Genomic DNA, 21,930 nt, shown 5'->3' on the forward strand with positions numbered 1-21,930 from the left:
GCTGGCACTCAAGTGTATGAGCCAGGAGGAGGTGACTGTGCTGTACATAACCCAGGCCCAGGAGATGGAGAGACAGGGCAAGTACAAAGAAGCAGAGAGGTGAGTTTCTAATAGTCAGAGGAACTTTCTCCAACATGGAGAACTAAAGCTGGTATTTCAGGATGCAGAGAGATTTCAGGGACTCGTCTGAAATCCTTGGCTGAGCTGTGTGTGCTCGTGTTCCCAGGCTGTACATCACTGTGAATGAACCTGATATGGCCATCACCATGTACAAGAAGTGTAAAATGTATGATGAGATGGTTTGCCTGGTGGCCAAGTACCACAAGGACTTACTTGGAGATACTCACCTGCACCTGGGCAAGGTGAGTGTATCTCATGGCAGGGGATCAGCTAGACCAAGCAGGGGCAAGACTTGTTACAAGAGTGTTTGAGACTGCTTAAAAATCAGTGGCAAGGATATGAGCAAAACTCAGGCTTAATATTAAGCATCAAAACACAACAAATTTGTTGTCAAGATTCACTTTACTAGTTACAGGACAGCTAAGACACAACAAGGGAAAACAAGCAACAACAAAACCAAACAAAATCCAGGCAATCAAAACAGAAATGAACTGAGAACTGGGTGGGGGTAGGGGGAAGGGTGTGTGAGACAAAAGACAGTGTGAGCAAGGATAAAAAAGAACAGCCGAAAACTTAACAGCACTTAAACGTGAGAGTACTTAACTTATACCTCAACCGTAACAGTTTAACATAGGAAAACATTTAACTTACACCTGACTTAATTTATAACTTAACCTTAACAATGTAACAGAGGAATAACACTTAACAGCATTTAGCCTAATTTACAACTTCCAAGTTATACTTGGCAACTCAGCAGAAGAGTAACACTTGGCAACACTTACCTTATACCTTATGTTTAACAATTTAGCAAAAGAACAACACTTATCAGCATTTAAGAAGGTTTATAACTTTACCTTACTTACAGGCCTAACTTACAGATATCCAAGGTATTTAAACATCTGAGAAAGGCACATTGCTCCCAGATTTGCTAGAGCATATGTGCATCTTTATGCACCCAGACAGAAAGTCAGTGCCTACAAGGTACCAGTGAAAAACTCCCCCAGAGGTCAGTGAAATCCTGACTTTGGAGGCCTTTGCATCTCCCAGTGGGTGAAGGATCAGGCCTGGAGGAGTGAGGGTATTGGCCCAGGACACGTTGTGTTTTGGTGATCCTCCAAGAATAGCAATACTGAGGGTTTGCTGGCTCTGAGAAGTGTTCCTCCCCCAGAGGAAGACTGCTGCTCACAGCCCACTGTGGTCCCAGGAGAGCTCAAAAGGGTCTCATTTTGGACTGCTGTTTATAGGGTCACAAGAGAGCTGGCTTTATTCATAACAATGTTTCTTCCTGGCCAGAGTTTGGGTTGGCACTTTCTCTAAAAGTGTGAGAACAGGAATTTTATGCCATTCAAGCAAGAGGAATATTTTCCAAGGCTGGTCATAAGGAAAACAGAAGCTCATTAGACAGCAGTGGTTCCTGGGAGCAGACAGTGTTTCTGCTAAGCTCAGGAGGAGCTGAACCCGGGTGCTGTTCTCAAGGCCTAACAAGCATTTCTCAGTCACACTCTGCAGCCTGGAAGGGAAGAGGGGGAATGCACCACCAGAAGTGTCACAATCTCCTTGGCTCTCACTGCAGGAGCTGGAGGCAGAGGGGCGCTTGCAGGAGGCTGAGTACCACTACCTGGAAGCCAAAGACTGGAAGACCACAGTGAACATGTACAGAGTGAATGACATGTGGGAAGAGGCATACAGGGTAATAATCATTCTCAGCTCCCCACCTGTGCAGGGCTTGGGTTCTGGCTGTGGGATCCTGGTGGGAACTGCCTTGTCTCTGTTCACTGCAAGATCAGAACATCTGGTGTGCATCAACCAGCCTCAGAGCTGCCCCAGCCCTGGAGGCCTCTGGGCCTCTCAGTCTGCAGCACTGTAATCCAAAAGCAGGGTTTGACCCTGGCCTTTCTGCTGTGCTATCTTCCTCCAGGCACTGCTCTGCCCTTGATCACTGCATCCTGTTGTCCCTCAGAGGTGTTGCTCTGGCCACAGCCTCCCCAGCACTGCTCTCCTCAGTGTGGCCATGGAGCATTGGGGTCACTCCTGCTCCTCAGTGATGTGGCTGTGCTGAGGCAGCAGCTGTTCTGCTGCACCATGCATGCCTTTGTCTTGCCCTCCCACTCACCAGAACAGCTGGGGTCACAGAAGGCTTCCTCGGGAGGGAACAGATGGTTTTGGTGCTCTCTCGTGCCAGCAGGCAGCACGTGAGAGGTGCTGAAAGTGAAACACTGGGTTCTTCCACTTTCTTTTCTTTGGACAGGTGGCCAAGGCCCACGGGGGTGCAAACTCCCATAAGCATGTGGCCTATCTGTGGGCAAAGAGCCTGGGTGGAGAGGCAGCTGTGAAACTCCTCAGCAAATTTGGGCTTCTGGAGATGGCCATTGACCATGCCACAGACAGTGGGTACGCAGGTGCCTCCACCCAACACTTCTCTCCCCTCTGCCTTACCAGGAAAAAAACATGTGGGCCAAGATAACTCTGTGCACATGGTAGCTGCAGGTCCAGAAAATGACATCTTCCCACCCCACCATGCTTCACACAGGCCTTCCATGTCCTTGACACATCCCACTTTTTATCTTTTGTGTCAGTCTGCCAATGCAAACTCTGAGCTGGGCAGGCAAATGCAGTTTGTCCCTTATCCTTTGCAGGGGAAGGCTTGTGAGAGCCTCTGAGCATGAGAAGAAGTACTCCTCATGTCAGCATAAGAAACTGCCTCACAGCACAGAGTTTTTCTCTCTTTCATTGCAGGGTCTTTGAATTTGCTTTTGAGCTGGCCCGCCTCTCCATGAAGCAGAAGATGCCAGACATCCACTTAAAGTATGCCATGTTCCTAGAAGATGAGGTAATTTTCCCCTGGCACAGGTGCAAGTTCTCTAGTCCTTCAGGTAACTGAGCAGTTGTCCCTGGGCTGCTGCAGCAGTCACAGTTCTGGCTGCAGTCACTGCATCTTCAAAGGGCTCCATGGTGACCACACACCTTTGTTTCATAAATCCTCCCTGCCTTCTGGTAGGAGGAGGTTAGTGAGGTAGAGGAGGTTATGTGATGACATCAGAACAGTGATTTGCAAACAAATCACTTCTTCTCCCCTAGGGCAAATTTGAAGAGGCTGAAGGAGAATTCATTAAAGCTGGGAAGCCCAAGGAAGCTGTGCTGATGTATGTGTCCTCCACATCCTTGCCATGCAATGGCAGCCTGGTCACCTCTCCAGCACTGGGGTGCTCCATGTCACCCCTGTTGTTACATGTGCTGTCCCTGTTCCATCCTATGGCGCAGGTTTGTGCATAACCAGAACTGGGATGCTGCCCAGCGTGTGGCTGAGGCTCACGACCCAGACAGCGTGGCTGACGTGCTTGTGGGACAGGCACAGGTTGCCTTTGAGCAGAGAGAGTTCCAGAAGGCAGAGGCCTTCCTCCTGCGAGCACAGAGACCTGAGCTGGCCATCAAGTACTACAAGGTGAGTGCAGCCTGTAGCAATATCATTGCCTTCCTCATGGACAAGAACCTGATTTAGATGGAGGAGAGAAATTCACTTCCCAGCTCCCCCTGTTAGCTTAGCAGCCAAAGAAAAACCATTTGCTCAGGGTTTCTAGAGGAACTTAACTCTGGCCTGAAGACTGAACCAGTGGATTTCACATCACAGCTTTGTGCTCTCTCAGTTCTGGAGACGTATCCTGCCAGAATGGGGGTGGTCTTTGGGGTAGCACAAGTGGGTGCATTTGGAGGCTTAAGTGCCCATTCATTCCACTGGGGCAGCTGGGATGGATGAGCATGTTCCTGAGGTAGTTAGGACAAGTGGATAGACAGAGGGGCCATTTTGGGTGAGGAAAGAATTGGCTGGGCTACTGTGGTTGTAGTCGGTTCTCTGGCAAGATGGCATGAGGGGACAGATGTGTTACATGATAGCAGGAGTGTGGGGGTCCTGTGAACTGCTGAAAACTCCCCACTGTGCCTGTGCAGGAGGCTGGCATGTGGAGCGAGGCCCTGCGGATCTGCAAGGAATACATGCCTGGTCGACTGGCAGAGCTCCAAGAGGAGTGTGGCAGAGAGGCTGGCAAGAAAGGCTCCAGGTAAGGAGTGCTGTGGTCAGGCTGCAGGAAATAGCCTAGAAACTCTTCCCCATGGCCATTTTGCTGATGCCTTACAGAGACAGCCTGATGGGATCCCTGACATCCACTTGTTTCCTTCTTGAGGACTGCGGACTTCTTACTGCATAGGTTTCCTATCATCCTTCCTTTTTGCTCTGGGAGGCTTATTTCTGTCATCCAAGATCTCCCAGATGGCATCTTGCCACACACAAATCTCCATGGTCTCCCATACTCCCGATGTGTCTCCCTACTCTCTTTGGTCAGTTCTCTCCTCAGCACTGTTTCATGTTCTCTGTCACATGCTCAGCTCTGTCTGAGGTCCCTGCTTTCCTGTAGTGTGCACCTCCCTGCCCACACCCTGCACACTGTCTGCAGGGTCCCTGGCAGCATGCCAGTCCTGCTCCAGCCTGTGTTCCTCCCTGCAGTGGCAGTGAAGGGCTGCTGGAGCAGGCCCGGCAGTGGGAGCAGTCTGGGGAATACTCCAGGGCAGTGGACTGCTACCTGAAGGTGCGGGATCCCAGCAACAGCGTCCTGGTGGAGAAGTGTTTACTGAAGGTAAAGGGCTGGGGCTGTGATTCCCTCCACCTGCTCTTCTGCCTGGAAGCTTGTACAGTTTGGTTTCTGTTTTTCCTCTGCCAGGGTCAGGAAATGTAGATGTCGAGTTGGGACTTGGAATGTTTATTATATCTTCTCTATTTACAGTATTTACAGGCTCACAAGGCATGAGCTTAACTAGCAAGCTAGGGAAAGGAGGTAAAATGGAGAGCTTCTAACTCTTCCCAAGGTCTTTTAAGCGATAATTACTCAATGCCAAGGTGACACCTCTATTATTTATGTTTCTGGCCCAGTAATGACCACCCACAATGCAGACCTTTTTCACCCAGTTACAGAAAACCACCTAAACCCGTGAAGAAGAAGGAAGAAGGTGAAGAAGGACAAAGACAACACCCCAAATCCTCCATCTTGACTCATATGTATTACTGTACACTAAAACCCCAAGATTCTAAGTTTCTAGGACTCCAAGAGGAACTCTTCCACAACCTGAGCTGTTCTCTTGAGCAGCTTATCCTGCATGGTGCTGCCTCCCCTGCTCTGGCACCACACACCCTGTCTGTGTGCCCACGGCTCCTTGCACTGAAGAGCTGCACTTTATGATTCAGCCCTTGCTAGAGGAGCACCTTCCTGTGCTCTATGCCACCAGCCTTTGTGCTGCATTCTTGCTCATACTTGTCACTCACACCCTTGTCCTTGTACCAACTTCAACAACAATGATATCCTTGTCTGATCTGCTGTGTGTGAAAGTAGCTGGGCTTTGCTCCTCTGACTTGTCAAAACCACCTGCAATTTCTCCCTTTCCTCCATCCTTTGAGTGCTTCCAACTGTCAGTCTTTTAGCTGGGACTGAGCACTTCCCAGCTTCATCCCACTCGCCCACCTTTTTAATCAATTGAGCTGCTGACAATTTCTCTTCCCAGGCTGCTGAGTTGGCCGTGAAATTCTTGGATCAGTCACAGAGCATGGAAGTGACACGGGCTGTGGCTCCTCAGCTGGTGGCCATGAAGAAATACAGCATGGTGAGGTCTGGCCCCTGCCCCCAGACTGCTGGAGAAGCAGTGACATTGGCAGGGACAGCTCTAACCATGGGAAGGAGGTCAAGTCACATCCTGGGGTGATGGGTGAATGGATGGCCTTACCTAGAGGGAGGCCATGCAGAGTCTTCAGGGAGGATGAGAGAGGGGAATGACTCAAGTCCTGGAATAGTGTGAGGGAGCCAGGCCCTGGGAGGAGGCATGAAGCAGAGGAGAGGCTTTATTTTGGGAAGAGACTTTCTGTTGTGTCTGTGGTGGCCCAGCACCAGCGTCAGCCTGGGATCCAGGAAACCCTTGGAGTTTTGTGTCCCATGGGACTGTCTCTTGGCCCTGCAGGCAGCTGAGCTCTACCTAAACGTGGACCTGATCCGAGAAGCTATCGATGCCTTCATTGAAGGGGAGGAGTGGAGCAAGGCCAAGCACATGGCCAAGGAGTTTGACCCCAGGTATGCCCTGAACTTTGCAGACTATTTCCTTCTTGATCATCCCTCCCCCAGCTGATCCCTTGTCCTGTCTTGTACTGTCCTGTTGCCCCTGGGTTTCCTGGATTCTCCCCACAGTGGCCTTCTCGGGCTCGGCAGGGTTCATTCTCCACAGCTGCCCTTCCCAAGCCATTTAACATTCTGACACTTCTCTATTGCCACGCATCCCACAGAAACTGTTATCTCCTTCTGTTTCACCCCTTTCCCTGTCTCCCTTGCCATAATTCTGTGCATGCACTTCCTTCTGAAAGCCCCGTGACCTGTTGTTCTCCTCGCACATTACACTGTGAGGAGCTGCTTAGACCCTTTCCTTCCCCACCCATCTGTGCACCTGCAGCCTGCTAACAACACCTGGCACAGCTGGAAGTCAGCTAGTTCCAAGGCTGAATCCAGCCTCTGCACGGATGCCAGACATGAATCTTGCTGCCTTTTGGGATTCTTTCTACCCACAGGTCAGAGGAGTACGTGGACCAGCGTTATAAGGAGTATTTAAAAAAGCAAGGAAAGGTGGACTCGGTATGTATTTGGGCAGGTAGGGGGTGATGTCAGGGGCTGTGCACACCCTTGGGGCCTTTCTCATGGGCCTTTTGCCTGACTATGAGTATGGGTGAGAAGTCTGTATGTGCCTGTGAGCCATGGCTACTGCATGCCAGACCACAGAATCATAGAATGGTTTGGGTGGGAAAGGACTCTAAAGCTTATCTCAAGCTCACCTCATTCCATCTCCTGCTTTGGTCAGGGACACCTTGCACTAGACTGGGTTGCTCCAAGCACACACTGCTAGGTGATTCCAATTTGTTGTCCAACAGCCCCAAGTCCTTCTCCTCTGGCCTGCTCTCCATCATTCTCCACCCAGGCTGCATCTGTGCATGGAGTTGCTGTGACCCAGGTGCAGCACCTGTCACTTGGCCTTGTTGACCTTCATATGGTTCACATGGGCCACCATCTTCAGCCTGAGCAGGTCCCTCTCAGTGGAAGATGGGTCACACAGGCTCTGTGATTTAGTGCTGTGGAGGGGAGGACTCTGTGTCTGGGGAAAAAGGACATGGGTGACCTGATGCCTGCATGGATGGGAGTAGGTAGCATGGTCTGCGGAGTGAATTTATGGCTGTTTCCATCCTCAGCTGGTGGGAATTGATGTCATGGCAGCTCTGGATATCTATGCAAAGCAGGAGCAGTGGGAAAAGTGCCTGGAGGTCGCAGCTAAGCAGGTGAGTGCTTGTGTGAGCCCTGAGGGACAGGCCTGGGGTCCTGGAACCCTGGAGTTGGTGGGCAGCGTGCAGAGCCACTGCAGGGGCTCAGGAAGCACCACACCACTGTCCCCATCGTGGCCAGTCAGGCTGAGTGGGGAAGTGCTAGAACCTTGAAGCATATTGTATTTAAATTTGGTGATTAATGGAGCATTGGAAGAAGCTAAATGAGTTGTTTGGGCTGGAAGTAATTGGTACCATGGAAACAGGGATTTGTAGAAGAAAGCCTTCTATGTTCTTGAGAGCAGTGGTGTCAGTCAGGATGAGACATCCTAGTCAGGAAAGCAAATCTGACATTTTTTCAGTTTTACTGACCTGAAACTAACAGAATTGCCTCAGCAGAGTAATAAAATGGAGAAAAGCAAAATGGAACCACTTTACAGTGCTCTTTCAAGGCTGTAACAGGAGAAGACAGCTCTCGATTACCAGAATGCACTTGGAGGGATGGTTTGTATTCAGTGGGTATTGATTGGTGATTGGTTATTGAACAGTTATTGGTTAAATGGTTGTTGATAATGGAGGTAACAAAGGGCAGGTAGTTCTTTGGAGTGAGGTGTTGGTTCAGGCTGAATAACAGGGCAACAGTGTCTGCAGTTAGTGAGGTCATCACAGCTTGTCATTCAAGCCAGCACTGAAGCCTTGGAAAACCAATTGGAATGTCTGGGACTGTGGGTTTATAACTTTGAGTCCAATAACCTAAGTTTGGCTTCTACTAGAGTGAACTTGATGTTTCTTAGACCTGAGTTTCTCTGTGATACAGGTGGTCTCTCCTGTAGTTCTTGTTCTCTTGGGAGGCTCCCCTATTGATACTCTGCTTATCAGGAGCCACAGAGAATAACTGCACACTCCATTTAATGGGAAAGACTCAGTCAGTCTATTGTATTGGGCACCACAGGGCCACATTGAGTCTAAGATCTCGGTGTCTGCTCAGGCCTCTGAGGGAGCATTAGCATGACCCTCTTCAGTCACCAGTGCAGAATAGAATCACTTTGACCCAGCTGCTCCACAGTGATTATACAGCAAAAACAGGACATTTATCAAAACAGGTCACATAAAGATTTAATCTTTATCCCAAGCTATACTGAACATGGTGCTTCACCAGCACCCCATCTGGATGTTCAATTTCTGGACATCTGCTGGGACACTGGTCATTTTTCTGCATAATAAACCTGCTTCCATTGCTCAGTTTTTAACAGGATTGCACATTTTATGCCATTTTCTTCCTCTTGTTACTATATTTATGCATGTGTGAAGCAGTTCTTTCCTCACTTGAATTTCTGTGAGGACAATAGCAGTCCTCAGCAGTGTCTGGGGGGTCAGCACAGGTCTGAGCAGCACTCTGAAAGTCTGCAGTCCTGGAGCTGTGACAGCATATGGATAATGGACTAGAGCAGCTTTGTAAATTATAAACATCTTCACCCAGGGTTTAGTTACTTTCTTTGTTAGACTAAGGGCTGCTTTACAAGGGAAGCCTTGTTGACACATAGTAGAGGTGCTGCATCCTTCAGATGTTTGGCAAGTGGTGAACAGCTGGAAAACAGCTGCATTAGCATGTGTGGAGGATCAGCTAACCTAGGTAAAGGTGTCAGTAGGGGCCCAAAGCAAAACCTGGGTGTGCTTAGGGCAGCCTGGCTCTGATTACCTGTGTCACCCTTTGGGACTTGGGTGTGTGGGATTGTGCACACACGGCTGAATCCATCCCCAGCAAGTGACAAGCCTTCAGTGCAGGAGTCTCATGCTGCTGCTTTCTGTGTGTCTCTTCCAGGGCTATAAAGTCCTGCACAAGTACATTGCTCTGTATGCCACACAGCTGATCTGTGAGGGCAGCTGGGACAAAGCCTTGCGCCTGTACGTCCACCACGGGGCACCTGCCAGCCCACAGGTAACGAGGGCAGCACAGCACCCCAGGGTGCTGGGGTCTGCTGCATGAACTGGGAATGCCTCGTGTTCTGCATGTCCAGCCCTGCAGTGGGCTCTTCCAGAGGCTGAAGGAAATCTCCTGGCATATTCTCCACGGGGAAGGGACAGGGGGAGTTGAGTTTGGGTTTGTTTTGAGCAGCTTGAGCACCAAGTGCAGAACAAAAGAACCATTTGCCTCTCTGAGAGCACTGGCTGCAGGAAGCATCCTTCCATCCTCTCATGTTTCCCTGCCTTTTCCCCAGCACCCTTCCAGCCAACAACCTGCAGCACTGCCACTCTGGGAGCCGTTTTCTTGACCTGTGCTTGGCAGCAGGAGAGCTCTAGAGTCTGCTGACTCCCCACCTGTCTCCTTCCACACTTCTCTCCTTCTCGTTGCAGAATTTCAACATTTATAAGCGTCTCTTTGTGGAGATGGTGAACGCGTCTGGCATGAACTGTGCTGAGGCATACTCCAGCTGGGCTGACCTGAGGGACATGCTCCTCACTCTGGTGAGTGTGCCCGTGTTCAGCTGCCTGCTCCCAGGGCTCTTGGCTGAGCAGGAAGAACCAGTCTTTCTCTGCCCAGGGGACATGGGCAGTGTTTGTAGAACACAAGCTAAGGGTAAAGAGCTGGACAGCAGGAAAACAAGATCCTGTGAAGTGGATTTGGCTGAGCAGGAGGAGGCAGAGAAGGAGTCCCTATGCTCCAGGCCAAATCCCAGGAGTGGGTCTGGCTGTGGGCCCTTGCAGAGCTCCGTGTGTCACTGTGACATGGGAGCTGTCGTGACATCCTCTTCTCAGCCTACACCCACATTCAGCAGCTGGCATGGGGAAAGCACAGAGCTACTGAGCCTGGAAAATATGAGTCCTCCCCATCTCCCCATGGATGCTTAGAGCCTTCTGCTCCTTATTACTGTCCAGAGCACCTCAGCCAAAGCCCATGATTGCCTTATCTCTGTTTCTGTCCCACAAATACCTACTTCGAGCATAAGCAAAATCAAAAAATCCTCCCTTTGTCCATCCAGACTCACTTCTGCTTCCAGTGCTGGTTGTTGTTGGAGTACTGGTGACTCTCCCTGGCTCCCACAGCTCCTTCCTTCAGCATGCCTTTGGACCCAGAGCCACCCAAGGCCCAGCCCTTGTTCAGTCCCAGAGGTGTCTGGATATTTCAGATCCTTCTGTCTCCTGACTTCTCTGTCTCACGTGGATGAAAAGTGCCCTCGTGCTCTTCTGCTCTCAGCTCTTCTCGTTTTCTCTTCTCAGTGTGAAAACATAGTGAAGTCCAGCGAGGCAAACACTGCAGCCCAGGAGGAGTTTGAGAGGATGCTGCTGATCTCCCATTACTGCGCCACCCGCTCTGCCATGCAGGGCCTGAAGCAGCTGGTGAGGCTTTGGAGTTCCTCAAAGTCACCCCTCAGAGTGGGGAGCCCCATGGGGATCTGCAGGTTCAGGGCATATAGGATGATAGTCCTGTGTGTTCTTTAGTGAGGGAACTCAGGGTCTGGACTGAGATTTTTGACCTTTTTCACTTGTAGGGCATGTATGGGTGCAGAGTCCTTACTGTGAGTCTGGGGTAATCTCATGAGATCCCTTCCAACCTGTTTTTCCTTTGCTGAATTGTGGCTTTGCTGTCCTGTGTCCCCAGGACACCATGGCTGCCCAGCTGTCCATTTCCCTGCTGCGCCACACGGACCTGCTCCCTGCAGACAAGGCTTTCTACGAGGCTGGGATGGCTGCCAAGGTAAGAGACTCCTGCCACTGGGCCAGAGGAGGACACCCTGGCCTCAGGGAGTCTCAGCTTTATCTTCCCAAGTGCTCCCTTGGCTGCTGGACTCTGCCACTGTAGGCTGTTCCTCAAGCAGCTGGCCAGACCTGAGCCAGTGAGCAGATGGGACTTAGAGACCATCAGGGCTGGACAGAGGCCGTGTTACGGCTTTATCAGTGTGGATGAGAGACTGCTCAGCTCTGCTCTGCATCCCCTGCGTCTGACAGACTGCCTGGGAGCAGTGACACATGCCAGGGACAGCAGCATGTCCTCACTGCCTGGACCTGGCTGTGCAGTAATACAATAATGGAATGGTTTATGTGGGAAGGGACTTTAAAGCTCATCTTGTTCCATTCCCTGCCAAGGGCAAGGACATTGTCAATTAGACCAGGCTGCTCCAAGCCCCATCCAGCCTGGTCATAATGGCTGGCTCCATTCTGTGGGACAGCCTGGGGCAGTGAGCTGGTTGCCCAAGGGATTCAGTCTTTGGGGATGACGAGCTGCAATGTGCAGTCTCCTTTCCCTTTCCTGGGCTGCAGGCTGCAGGCAGGACACTGTGGCACAAACAGAGCCACATCCTGCCCAGCCATGGCTCTGGGAGAAGTGGCTGAGAGGATGAGCTGCCCAGTCTCACTCAGGGTTCCTCTCCATACCAGGCAGTCAACTGGGAGAACATGGCATTTGTCTTCCTGAACCGCTTCCTGGACCTCTCAGATGTGAGTGTGGTCTCTGAGGGGAGGGCTGTCTCTCTGAAATGGCTCTGGGGCCACCATAGACCCCCAGCCTGGCCAGGGCACTCCTGGGGCTCCTGCATGGCACTGAGGCTTGTACTGATGGAGAGAGCCCCCAGACCCCCCTCAGTTTGTGCCTGGAGAGCAGTGGGCACCCTCACACTCCCTGGGGGAGGACCTGCCATGCAGGGCACCTGCACAGCCCTGGCCAAGTCACCCTGGGGGTGCCATTGCCACAGTGCACGTGGCAGCAAAGAGCACATTGACCTGACAGCTGAGGCCTGAATTCCTCATGACTGCAGATGCCATTACAGCTTTCAGGGTGATCTCACTCAAGTTGTTCCAAGAGAAGAAAAACTATCTGGGAGGTGGAGGCCATGATCCAGTGCTTTGGTCACTGTTATATGAGACTCAAGAGTCCCCTCAGTCCCTTCCTTGCCCAGCGGGTTGGCCCTCAGAAACACCAAATCCAAGGGAGCTGACAGACCTCACTGTCCCAGACTCCCAAGTGCTGTCAGCAGCAGCTGGGGGAAAATGAAAGCACCCAGTTACACCTTTCCCTTCTTTGGGGCCACCTGAATGTGGCAGTGTCAGAGACTGCAGTGTGGTGCTGGATCACAGGAGGGTCTGGTCACCACAGCACCAACAGGCAGGGGCATCCTCACCACGAATTGTACTGTGGGCTCTTTGGCTGGCACTGCCCAGTGCTCTACCCCTTCTTTCCCAGGCCATTGAAGAAGGGAACCTGGATTCCCTGGACCATTCTGATTTTCAGAGGACAGACATTCCCTGTGAAGTGCCACTTCCAGCCCATCAGCATGTGCCTGTGAGTGTCACCTGTCTTCTTCAGCTCCTGGAGCAGTGATGCTGCTCCAGGGCCCTCTGAACAGGGACTGGGGTGAGGCCGGGATTGCAGAGACTGCAGGGGATGGAAATGAACCCAGAACTGCACCCTTCTGCCTGTCCCCCCACTGCAGGCATGCACACATATGCACCGACGTGTGCACACACCTGTGTACAAACACACACACAAACATGCACACACCTGCGCACACACACACGTGCACACCTGTGTACACAAACATGTGCACATACCTGTCTATACACATACACATGTGCACATACCTGTTTACACACACATGCACATACCTGTGCACACACACACATGCACACACACACACTTTCACATACCTGTGTACACAGACACACGTGCAAACACCTGTGTACACAAACACACACACACTCTCTCATGCTCCCCTACATACACACAAGCACCGCTGTGCACCGTGCCCACGTGTGTTGTGTGCACATGGTGCAGCCCGTGTCCCGCTCTCCCGTGTGCTCCCTGCTGCCGCTGTGGGGCTGCAGTTCCAGGCCTCGCCCTGTCCCTTTCCCGCAGGAGGAGCAGCGGGAGGAGGTGAGGGACTGGGTGCTGACCATGTCCATGGACCAGCGGCTGGAGCAGGCGCTGCCGCAGGACGAGCGCGACACCTACGAGGCCTCTCTGGTGGCCGCGGGTAGCGGGGTGCCCTCCCTGCCCTGCCTGCTGACAGGTGAGCTCCAGCCAGCCCCTGGCACGGGAGGTGACACGGGGCCGTGCAGGGAACGTGCTGCAGGGTGGGGCTGGGCTGTGGGGAACCAGCTCTGTTGGAGGAGATAGGGCTCTTTTATACTCCGGGGGTGAGTGAGCACTGGAACAGGTTGCACAGAAGTTGTGAAGTTGCTATCCTTAGGGACGGTCAAAAGCTATCTGGACACAGCCCTGGGCTGGGGTGGCCTTGCCTGAGCAGGGAGTTGAACCACACAGACCCCAGAGCAGTTCTGACCTCTGCCACCCTGTGATTCTGTGATGGCTCAGGCTGGCACAGCTCTGCTTAGGGACTCCAGGCCGTCAGCACAGACAGCTGAGAATGGACAGCACCTGGCCCTGCTCTTCGGTGCAGGATTTAAAAAGGGTCAGAGGAGGGGGAGCAGGAGTGGGCCACTAGGAACAGGGCTCTGGCTCCTAAAGTCAGAAGCTGGGGGCTATTACTGGACCTATTCACTTGGGTGTCATTGCCCAAGGGCAGTTCAGCCTTAATCTTCATTTGATCCCATCACCTTGGACACCCCTTGTTCATTTTGCTTTCCTAGAGACCAAGGCAGCACGATTACCCCCAGCACAGTGTTCTGTTGGGGCAGGCCCAGCTACAGCACAGGGTGCAGTGCAACAAGTGGGGGCTCAGCTTGTTCTGAATGTGTCACTTTGTGCCCAGGGTACCCAGTGCTAAGAAACAAGATTGAGTTGAAGCCAGGCCGAGAAGTGAAGAAGGATGTCTGGTACAAATTCGTGATGGCTGTCAAGGTGAGCCAGAACCCCACAGGCAGGGAGACAGGCTGTGGGTGGGGTTCAGCCCCTCATGCTGACCATACAGCATCCTTCTGGGTGAGTCATTGTCCTGGGGCAGTTTACTGCACTCTCCTGACAGAGCTGCTTGGTGGGGACTAACAGACCCAGTCCTGCCAGCCCACGGGGTGCCCCCTCCCAGTGCCAAGGCCTCTCTCTTTCTGCAGACATCCCACAGCCCCGCGGGCCAGGACGTCATCGAGTTCCTCCGACGGTGGTGTGGGGGACTCCCAAGCACCAGCTTCTCATTCCAGTGAGCAGGACTGGCAGCTTTCAGGCCTGTTCCTTCCTCAGCACCTTCCACATCCAATAAAACGTGTTATCTGAGCCCTGCTCCTGTTTGTGGGGAATGCTGAGCCCAGAACAGCTGCAGCTGCTGAGCACTGGGCTGTAAACCCTGTACCTGTGCCTCAAGCCCCACATCCACGGGTGGCTTTCACCCTGAGGGCACGGCTCTGTCAACATCCCTGTGCTTGGGGAGCTTGTGGCAATCACAGAGATGGGCTCACAGAGTAGCTGCACCTTCCTTCCCTTGGCAGGCCTTGCTCCCAGCCAGCACTCACCTGGCAGAGCCACTCAGAACAGCCATTGTAGAAAGGAAAAGTTTATTTATTCAAGAAAACTAGAGATCCACACGCCAGGGATTCTTCCCCTTCTGTTCCCTGCCATGTCTGGGCACAGGCACAGCCAGCTGCCTGCAGTGGCACCAGGACTTGGGCCCCAGCACCTCTGCCCAAACCATCACTGCTGACAGAGCCAGGAGCCTTCGGCACACCAGGAAGGGCCTGGCAGCTTGAGGAGAGGATGGGAGAGCCCCTGGGGCCCAGAGTCCCTGCTGCCTGCAGGGTCTGTCCCGGGTGGGCTGGGGGAGCTGGGGGCGGGGGCAAGGCACACCCCTCACCCCTGCAGCCCACCTGACACACACCGACCCTGCAAAGGTGTGACAGCACCTTGCCCCCGACCTTGTTGGATCACAGCGCTCCTGCAGCACCACCTGGGAGCAAAGGAGCACGAGCCAGTGCCACGCTGTGCTGCAGGGCCCAGCATCACACTGACTGCTCTGGCCATGTTCTTAGGAAGAGGTGTTTTGGGGGGCTGGTGTGGGGATGCTCCCTCCTGATGGCAGAGCCTCCAGCCCCATCCCAAGCATGGCCCACATGGGGCACTCACCCCTCCAGCTACGCAGGAGACTCTGCAAGTCCTGCCAGGAGCTGCTGCCTCTCACGGAGGGGCTTCTCCATTGCTGAACTTGGCCTGGCCAGCTAGAGGAAAAAAAAAAAAGACAAGAAGGGCAAGGACAAGGGATGGGGCAGTGTTCTCACAGGAAAAGAACAGGCCTGGCCACCAGGGGGATCCTCTGCAAATCCCCATGAAGGGGTGCTGCTCTGGCACTTAGGCTGGCTAGAAGGGGTTCCAACTCAACATCCCCACTACTACTGCACAGCCTCCTCGTTCCCAGCAGAACCCAGCACCTCCCAAATGCAGCAAAGGCAGCAGTCTGGGGGAGACCCAGGGAGATGTGTCCAGCTCCAGGGCCCTACCTGCTCTTTGCCATAGCTGCGTGCACAAGGCCCGATGCCCTGGAAGACGAGAGCCACCAAACAGCACCTGCCCGAGAGCACGGCTTCGGCGGCTGCCAGCAGCAGGGAGGGGAACCAGAGCGCCAGGGCTGTGTCCTATGGAGCACGGGGTCAGAGGAACGTGGGCACTGCACCAGAGCCGTCTGGAAACACCAGAGACTGCGTGGACAGCAGGGCAAAGAAGGGGGAGAGAGAGAAGGGAAGCAGGAAGGAGAGTGAAAAGAAAGACAAGAGGAAGCAGAGAGAGGAAGAGGCTGCTGGGCGGAGTGGGGCGTGCAGTGACCCCGCAGACTCACGTAGATGCGGGTGGTGTTGAAGGGACAGTCGTTGGTGGCAATGGCCGCGCGGGCGTCCAGCGGCAGCGCGGAGCTGTTGCAGCCCCTGACCAGGTGCGTGCCGCGGCTGTGCACCGTGAGGGCGAAGGCCAGCGCCAGCCCCACGCTGCAGGCGGTGGACAGGAGGCAGTTCAGCAGAGAGACGCCCAGCATGGTCCAGTGCTGCGGGCGGCAAGAGCGGGGCTGACACGAGCACGGGGGAACGCTCGGGCGGGGCACCCGAGGGAGCACACACCACCTCTCGCCTCTTCCAGGACGGCTCAGCCTTGCCCTCGGATGAGGCTCTCGCACCTTTCGCATCCTTCGCCCCCGTGAGCTCGGCCCCGCTGGACGCCCCTTGTCTCGGGCTCCGCGGAAAACGACCCGTCCTCGCAGGTCGCACGGAGGCTTGGCCGCAGCGCAGCCCCCGCCCCGTGTCTGCCCACCCGCGAGCCCCCGCGGGACCCCCGACCCACACCGCAGCGCCTCTGCCCGAGGACGGCGCTCCCACCCTCCCGGAGCAGGCGGCGGGGCCGGGCCGGGCACAGGCGGCTCCCGCAGCCGCCGCCGAGGCGGAAAGAGCCCGCGGGGCCAAGGTCCAGGGGAGCGGCTGCCGGCGGGGCGAGGCCCGCGCAGAGCTCCCCCCTGCCCGCCGTGCCCCCCACTCACCAGGACCGCCCGCGACAGGTTGTGCGACACCAGGATGGCGACGATGCCCGCGGCGATGCTCTGCGGGGAGAGCCGCGCTCAGCAGGGCCCGGGCAGGGCAGGGCAGGGCCCGCCGCCCCCCGCCCGGCCCCCGGCCGCGCTCACCAGCAGCCCCGAGCACACCGACACCACGTTGGCCACCGCGTACTCCGGGGTGACGGCGCGGCGGGCGCCGGCCACGTGCCGCAGCACCGAGCCGTGCACGATGGCGCCCAGCACCAGGCTGCCGTGGCCCAGCACGATCAGCCCCAGGCCGGAGCGCATCAGCCGCCGCGGCTCCGCCAGCGCCCCGGGCCCCCGCCGGCCCCCGGCCATGGCTGCGCCGCCGCCGCGCCCCGCCCCGGGCAAGGGCAGGACAGCCCCGGCCCGGCCCCTCCGCCCCGCCCCGCCACAGGCCGCACTCGCGGATTTACAAAACAGTTTATTAAAAATAGGAAATGATAGAAATGAGATGCGGGAGCCGCGGCTCGGCCCCGCCGCGCGCCGGGACGACACCGGGCCCCGGGAGTCCGCGGGAGGGACGGGGGCTGCCGCGGGGCCGCGGGGCCGCAGCCCGGAGCCAGCACACGCCGCGGCCCCGGGCGGCGGAGAACCAGTAAACAAAGTGCAGCCGGCGGCGGGAGCGAAGCGCCGGGCGGGGAGAGGGGACGAGCTCCGCCACCCCTGGGCCCGAGGCGCGGGAATAGGGGGGGAGTGACCGGGGGTGCAGGGCTCAGGGGCTCACCCCTGCTTACCTTTAAATTAAACAAAACAAAACAAAACCAAAACCAAAAACAAAAAAAAGGGGGGGGGGGAGGAAAAAAAAAAAAAAAGGAAAAACCCATTTCTGTGCTGTGCAAAAGACACTTTGAACAATTCAAACAGAACAAACTCCATGCACATGAGTGGGGCTGCAGAAGACCCCAAGCCAGGTGTCAGCTCCGCAGCACAACCTGGCAAATCCCAACAAAAACAGGGCTGGAAATAATACTGATGCGCAAAGTCCCCTTTAGAGGCGGGCAGGGAGGACTGTCGATGAGCCCAGCCACGGCACATGCAGGATGAGCTTCCAAGCACTGCAGCTGGGGTCTTGTGGATGCCCGACAGCAGTGGGCAGACACAGATGGGCCGCAGGCAGCGAGGCCACGCTGGCTGCCCAGGAGCCCTGGGGCTAAGATGACACAGTCACGGCTGTCAGGGCTCCATTCCGAGTGTAGTAGAACTTGCTAAATGCCTCTTCAAGTAAACAGGTGAGTCTGCTCTGGTCAGCCTGGGGAGAAGGAGGATAGTGAGGGGTAATAAGCCCCATCCACTCAAAGCTGAGAGCATGGCTGGAGTTCCCCAGGGCTTACTCCTCCTGGCTTACTCCTCCTGCCTCCTCCTCCTCCCAAACAGGGCTGAGGTGGCATAAACCACTGAACTCTGACAAAGGAACACAGGCCTAGAGCCCTACCTGAGCCCCTGCTTACCTCGCTGATGAATCCAAGCTGGACCAGTTCAGCTGCCAGCTCCTGGATGTTGTCATCTGCAAAGCAAGGAAAGATGTCAGTTCTTGGTCCAAGCATGCTGCTGGCCCCAGGTCACCTCAGCAGGGACAGAAGGGCACTTACTGCTCTGAAGGTGGTACTTACTGGGCTGCAGGTCACAGCTCAAGTGTCGATTCAACTTGTCTTCCAGTTTCAGCAGCAGTGTCAGCTGCAGGGCAAAGAAATCTCATGAGGGATTGCAGTCCTGCAGGCTGCCATGGCAAGCCCAAAGCAGCCCTAGAAATGCCCCCTGGGACGGGAACCACCCCTCCAGAGCCCCACAGGCTCTGAAAGAACAGCCACAGCCAGTTCCATCCTGAACTGCAGCTGGAAGCCAGGGCCTGGGGGTGGGCTCTGGGTCCTGGCAGCTGCAGCCCTGCAGGGTTACCCCAGGCAGCAGCAGCACATCAGAGCCCTGCACAGCCACCCCGACCTCCCCCAGCTCAGGCAGACAACATACGTGGTGCTTGACGCCCTCCTCCACGGACTCGATGTTGCACTGCATCAGCACCACCTGCAGCAGAGGCACAGACCCGTGAGCAGCTGCCCCAGGGCCCTGCCAAGGGGGGCGTGAGGCAGAGCCCCCAGCATTTACCTTGCGGGTCTCCACCTCAGCGGGCTCTGGAGTTGGGGTTTTCACCGATGGGGGAGCAATGGGAGATTTCACCACCACCTGCTGGGGCTGCTGGGGCCGTGGCATCCCAAAGGCCGTGAGGGGATAGATCCCATTCCTGCAAGGAAGGACCAGCATCTCAGCTTGTAACTCTCCAAAATTTTTCCCGTCTCACACGCAGTGGAAGGTGTCTTTTAAAAAATCCCCCTTACCTCACATCCTCCAGGAATTTGTCCAGCTCCAGTGCTGGAGATTGTGAGAAGCTGGAAAGCAAAATGTCCTGAGATGAGAAATAGTCTCACAGTACCATCCACTTGGTTCTCTTGGGATGCAGTTTCACATCCCCATGTCCTGGGCTGTGCCCACAGGCAGGACAGGTGTGGACAGAGGAGTGACAAGCCCTTATTTCCCTTAAGGACATAATTACCTACTGGAGCTAAGGATGGGGCAGCAGTTGTGGCAGAACAAGTCTCACAGCCCTCAGAACTGTGCAATGCACAGTTATTTGGAGGGTGGCCCAATGTTCCTGGTGAGCTGTTTCACAAATACCTGCCATACCAGGTCCCTGGTTGCAACAGGCACTTGGAACAGCCAAATACCTGTCTGAACGCTGCTCTGAGGCACTCCAGAGATGAGGTAAGGACTGCAAAACTGCTGGAAGCCTGACAGCATATCCCCAAGTGCTGTATGGGCTGCACACCTGCCTCAGCTCCAAGATCATTCTCCAGCCCCTCCCACACTCCCAGCAGCTGGGATCATCCCATCCTCTAACACAGCAGTAGTTATCAAGAAAAATTTACAATTTTTTCCTAGCAGCTTGGTTTGCATGGCAGTCTGATGAACCACCCAGAAATGATGCTGACATTTCAAGTTAGTGCTGCTTTCTTCTCCTTTTCCAGCACACCTGAGGTATGGCACTCCCAAAAAGCGAGTTCCAGGCTGGCACCCACAGCCAGCCAAGCCTGCAGAGACTGACATCCCACGTCTGTAAGGATCTCCCTAACACAGCTTTGGCTGTTCACTTCTTGTCCTCCATTTTGAAACTGTATCAGAAACATTCCAAAGGGAATTTCATACTACTATTTCCCAGCACTATGACAACTGGAATGTCAGCTTTTGGAAGGGCCTCTATGGCTCAGAGAGCTGCTTATATGGACAGAGCTGTTCTTCTTTGTCATCTTGGTTACTCTTGTTCAGCAGCCTGAGCATCCCAGAACTCTGGGCTTCCCTGGAAGCACCCTAGGCTTCCCTGGGAATACAGTATTCACATCTTAAGTTTCTTCAGCTAATCCCTTGATTAGCCAAGGCTTTGTTATCCAAAATGCAATCACTTCTTTGGCACTCTGCTTGCTCCATAGATATTACAGTCACTCCCTTAGGAAGCCACTCCTACAGTGTAAGTAGTGCACTGACAGCTGCCTCAACTACCTTTGCCTGTGCATAGTGTGGAATAAAATGCTCCATTAGGAAAACGTTGAGGAACCCTTTCTCTGAAGAGCTGGACTCCCATCTGGCTAGTCTGTGATTGGTCAGAGCACCTCCCAAAACTTCAGCCAGGTTTTGCTGGGGACTGCTCCAGCTACAGGGTGTTCATTTCATCTGTCCATCTGGGAAACAATCCACCTCAGCTGCACAGAATCTGCTCCCAGGGAACAGGTGCAAGGTCTCCTTCCACCCAGGAATAACCCTCCTCAGATGTGTGTTTGCCCAGACAGTGACACCTCCAGCTCCAGCAGCTCCCACTGGCACCCAGTCAGTGGGGAAAGACCAACAGTGAGGTGATGGGCAGAGTCCCAGTGCTCACACCAGTGCCCCAGCGCTGCTCCCCTGAGCAGCCCCCTGAGCACACCATGGGGACTCACATCATCTTGACTCCTTCCCTGTCCTCGTGATTGATCTCTGCCAACACTGCGTTCATGTCGAGGTTTTTGGTCATTTCTTCTAAAGCATTTTCAGGAATCATATCTATTAAAAAAAAAAAAAGGAGTAACTTAGAGCAATTGCAGATCCTCTCCAGCCTTAGAAAAGCAATGAAAATTGCAGAGGTCTTTTGCTCTCTGATGCTCTTGCGGCAGGTGGGGCACCATGGCCCTCCTGGCTGTGTCTGAGAGCCAGGTACCTGCAGAGCAGCAGGGGATGGGGAGGGGTGTTCCCAGGGTGCCAGCTCACTGGGGTGAGCACTGACAGCTCAGCAAAGGCCTGCAGAGCACTGCCCCACGTGGGGACGTGGCTCCCAGGGCTCTGTACTCACGCTGGTGCCCAACAATGCAGTGAGCAGCCAAGAGCTTCAGCGACGGCACCTCGAACAGCGCCTGGTGGAACAGCAGCTCCCGGGCCGTGGGGCGCCTGCCAGGGTCCTGCTCCAGACACTTCTGGATGAACTCCTGGGGACAACACCTGAGTGAGACAACAAGCAGTGGCAGCAGAGGGATTCGGGGCAGCAGCCCCCCGGCTCACCCGCTGCAGGGGGTCCTCCAGCAGCTGGATGGCACTGTTGATGGCCTCCTGTGGCACATAGGATGACTCCCCGTTGCCCTGGATCTCCAGCACTGCCATCTGCAAACAGAGCAGAGCATCAGACTGCACTGGGAATGGCAGACTGCATGGGAGACAGGCTCAAGGAGACCACTGCCAAGCATGACATCACCACAGCCAAGCTAGGGGTACTTAAGGTCACATTTGGAGACACAGAGAGAATGGCTGCCTCATTACAACAGCTTGCTCCTAGCACCCCAAGACTGCCAGGGAGCCCTGGGAGCCCTGCCAGCAACATCCTGGACAGCAAGTGTCTCCATTTTGAGCCTCATGATCCACTGGCCTGTTATTCTGTTTGATAATTCCATAATGAAGCAGTGACTGGATCCTTTCCAGGATCTGACAGTGTCCCTCCTAGCTCTGCATCGCAGAACAAGAGCA

At 54.6% G+C, this 21,930-nt stretch overlaps 3 protein-coding genes across 9 annotated transcripts in view; 1 reads left to right on the plus strand and 2 right to left on the minus strand.

The window, feature by feature from the left end:
• IFT172 (intraflagellar transport 172) overlaps positions 1 to 14,602 on the plus strand; it is a 35,922-nt gene extending 21,320 nt beyond the window's left edge. For both annotated transcript variants that reach the window (XM_066314481.1, XM_066314482.1), the window contains 22 exons: positions 2 to 99; positions 227 to 362; positions 1,694 to 1,810; positions 2,369 to 2,511; positions 2,857 to 2,950; positions 3,199 to 3,263; positions 3,382 to 3,562; positions 4,066 to 4,175; positions 4,619 to 4,748; positions 5,668 to 5,766; positions 6,118 to 6,227; positions 6,716 to 6,779; positions 7,388 to 7,474; positions 9,279 to 9,395; positions 9,812 to 9,922; positions 10,676 to 10,795; positions 11,058 to 11,153; positions 11,834 to 11,893; positions 12,636 to 12,734; positions 13,308 to 13,461; positions 14,164 to 14,252; positions 14,462 to 14,602. In XM_066314481.1, the coding sequence (XP_066170578.1) occupies positions 2 to 99; positions 227 to 362; positions 1,694 to 1,810; positions 2,369 to 2,511; positions 2,857 to 2,950; positions 3,199 to 3,263; positions 3,382 to 3,562; positions 4,066 to 4,175; positions 4,619 to 4,748; positions 5,668 to 5,766; positions 6,118 to 6,227; positions 6,716 to 6,779; positions 7,388 to 7,474; positions 9,279 to 9,395; positions 9,812 to 9,922; positions 10,676 to 10,795; positions 11,058 to 11,153; positions 11,834 to 11,893; positions 12,636 to 12,734; positions 13,308 to 13,461; positions 14,164 to 14,252; positions 14,462 to 14,551 (2,370 nt within the window). In that variant the 3' untranslated portion in view covers positions 14,552 to 14,602. The remainder of the gene's footprint in view (position 1; positions 100 to 226; positions 363 to 1,693; positions 1,811 to 2,368; positions 2,512 to 2,856; positions 2,951 to 3,198; positions 3,264 to 3,381; positions 3,563 to 4,065; positions 4,176 to 4,618; positions 4,749 to 5,667; positions 5,767 to 6,117; positions 6,228 to 6,715; positions 6,780 to 7,387; positions 7,475 to 9,278; positions 9,396 to 9,811; positions 9,923 to 10,675; positions 10,796 to 11,057; positions 11,154 to 11,833; positions 11,894 to 12,635; positions 12,735 to 13,307; positions 13,462 to 14,163; positions 14,253 to 14,461) is intronic.
• A 280-nt stretch (positions 14,603 to 14,882) lies between these two features.
• On the minus strand, positions 14,883 to 17,268 carry KRTCAP3 (keratinocyte associated protein 3). 5 transcript variants are annotated; one of them, XR_010743146.1, is made up of 6 exons: positions 17,002 to 17,268; positions 16,858 to 16,917; positions 16,167 to 16,371; positions 15,836 to 16,033; positions 15,465 to 15,556; positions 14,883 to 15,288 (listed from the first exon to the last, which is right to left on the minus strand). XR_010743146.1 is itself a non-coding variant. In XM_066314504.1 (6 exons), exons 1-5 carry the CDS (start codon positions 17,209 to 17,211, stop codon positions 15,473 to 15,475), a joined length of 690 nt encoding a protein of 229 aa, XP_066170601.1. In that variant the 5' UTR covers positions 17,212 to 17,268; the 3' UTR covers positions 14,883 to 15,288; positions 15,465 to 15,472. The 5 variants fall into 5 exon arrangements, 4 of the variants coding, with proteins under 4 accessions (XP_066170601.1, XP_066170600.1, XP_066170599.1 ...); XM_066314504.1 differs by having other exon boundaries at positions 15,836 to 15,970; positions 16,171 to 16,371; XM_066314503.1 differs by having other exon boundaries at positions 14,883 to 15,556; positions 15,836 to 15,970; positions 16,171 to 16,371.
• A 36-nt stretch (positions 17,269 to 17,304) lies between these two features.
• Positions 17,305 to 21,930, minus strand: part of NRBP1 (nuclear receptor binding protein 1) — a 32,324-nt gene continuing 27,698 nt past the window's right edge. Inside the window, exons 10-18 of one of the 2 annotated variants that reach the window (XM_066314492.1) lie at positions 21,472 to 21,570; positions 21,266 to 21,398; positions 20,877 to 20,979; positions 19,227 to 19,277; positions 18,997 to 19,132; positions 18,862 to 18,915; positions 18,507 to 18,570; positions 18,345 to 18,400; positions 17,305 to 18,145 (exon numbers count right to left, since the gene is read on the minus strand). In XM_066314492.1, coding sequence (XP_066170589.1) covers positions 18,047 to 18,145; positions 18,345 to 18,400; positions 18,507 to 18,570; positions 18,862 to 18,915; positions 18,997 to 19,132; positions 19,227 to 19,277; positions 20,877 to 20,979; positions 21,266 to 21,398; positions 21,472 to 21,570 — 795 coding nt within the window. In that variant the 3' untranslated portion in view covers positions 17,305 to 18,046. The remainder of the gene's footprint in view (positions 18,146 to 18,344; positions 18,401 to 18,506; positions 18,571 to 18,861; positions 18,916 to 18,996; positions 19,133 to 19,226; positions 19,278 to 20,876; positions 20,980 to 21,265; positions 21,399 to 21,471; positions 21,571 to 21,930) is intronic. The other variant, XM_066314493.1, reaches the window with a different exon arrangement.

The sequence above is a fragment of the Sylvia atricapilla genome, chromosome 3, assembly GCF_009819655.1.
Source record: "Sylvia atricapilla isolate bSylAtr1 chromosome 3, bSylAtr1.pri, whole genome shotgun sequence".
NCBI lineage: Eukaryota > Metazoa > Chordata > Aves > Passeriformes > Sylviidae > Sylvia > Sylvia atricapilla.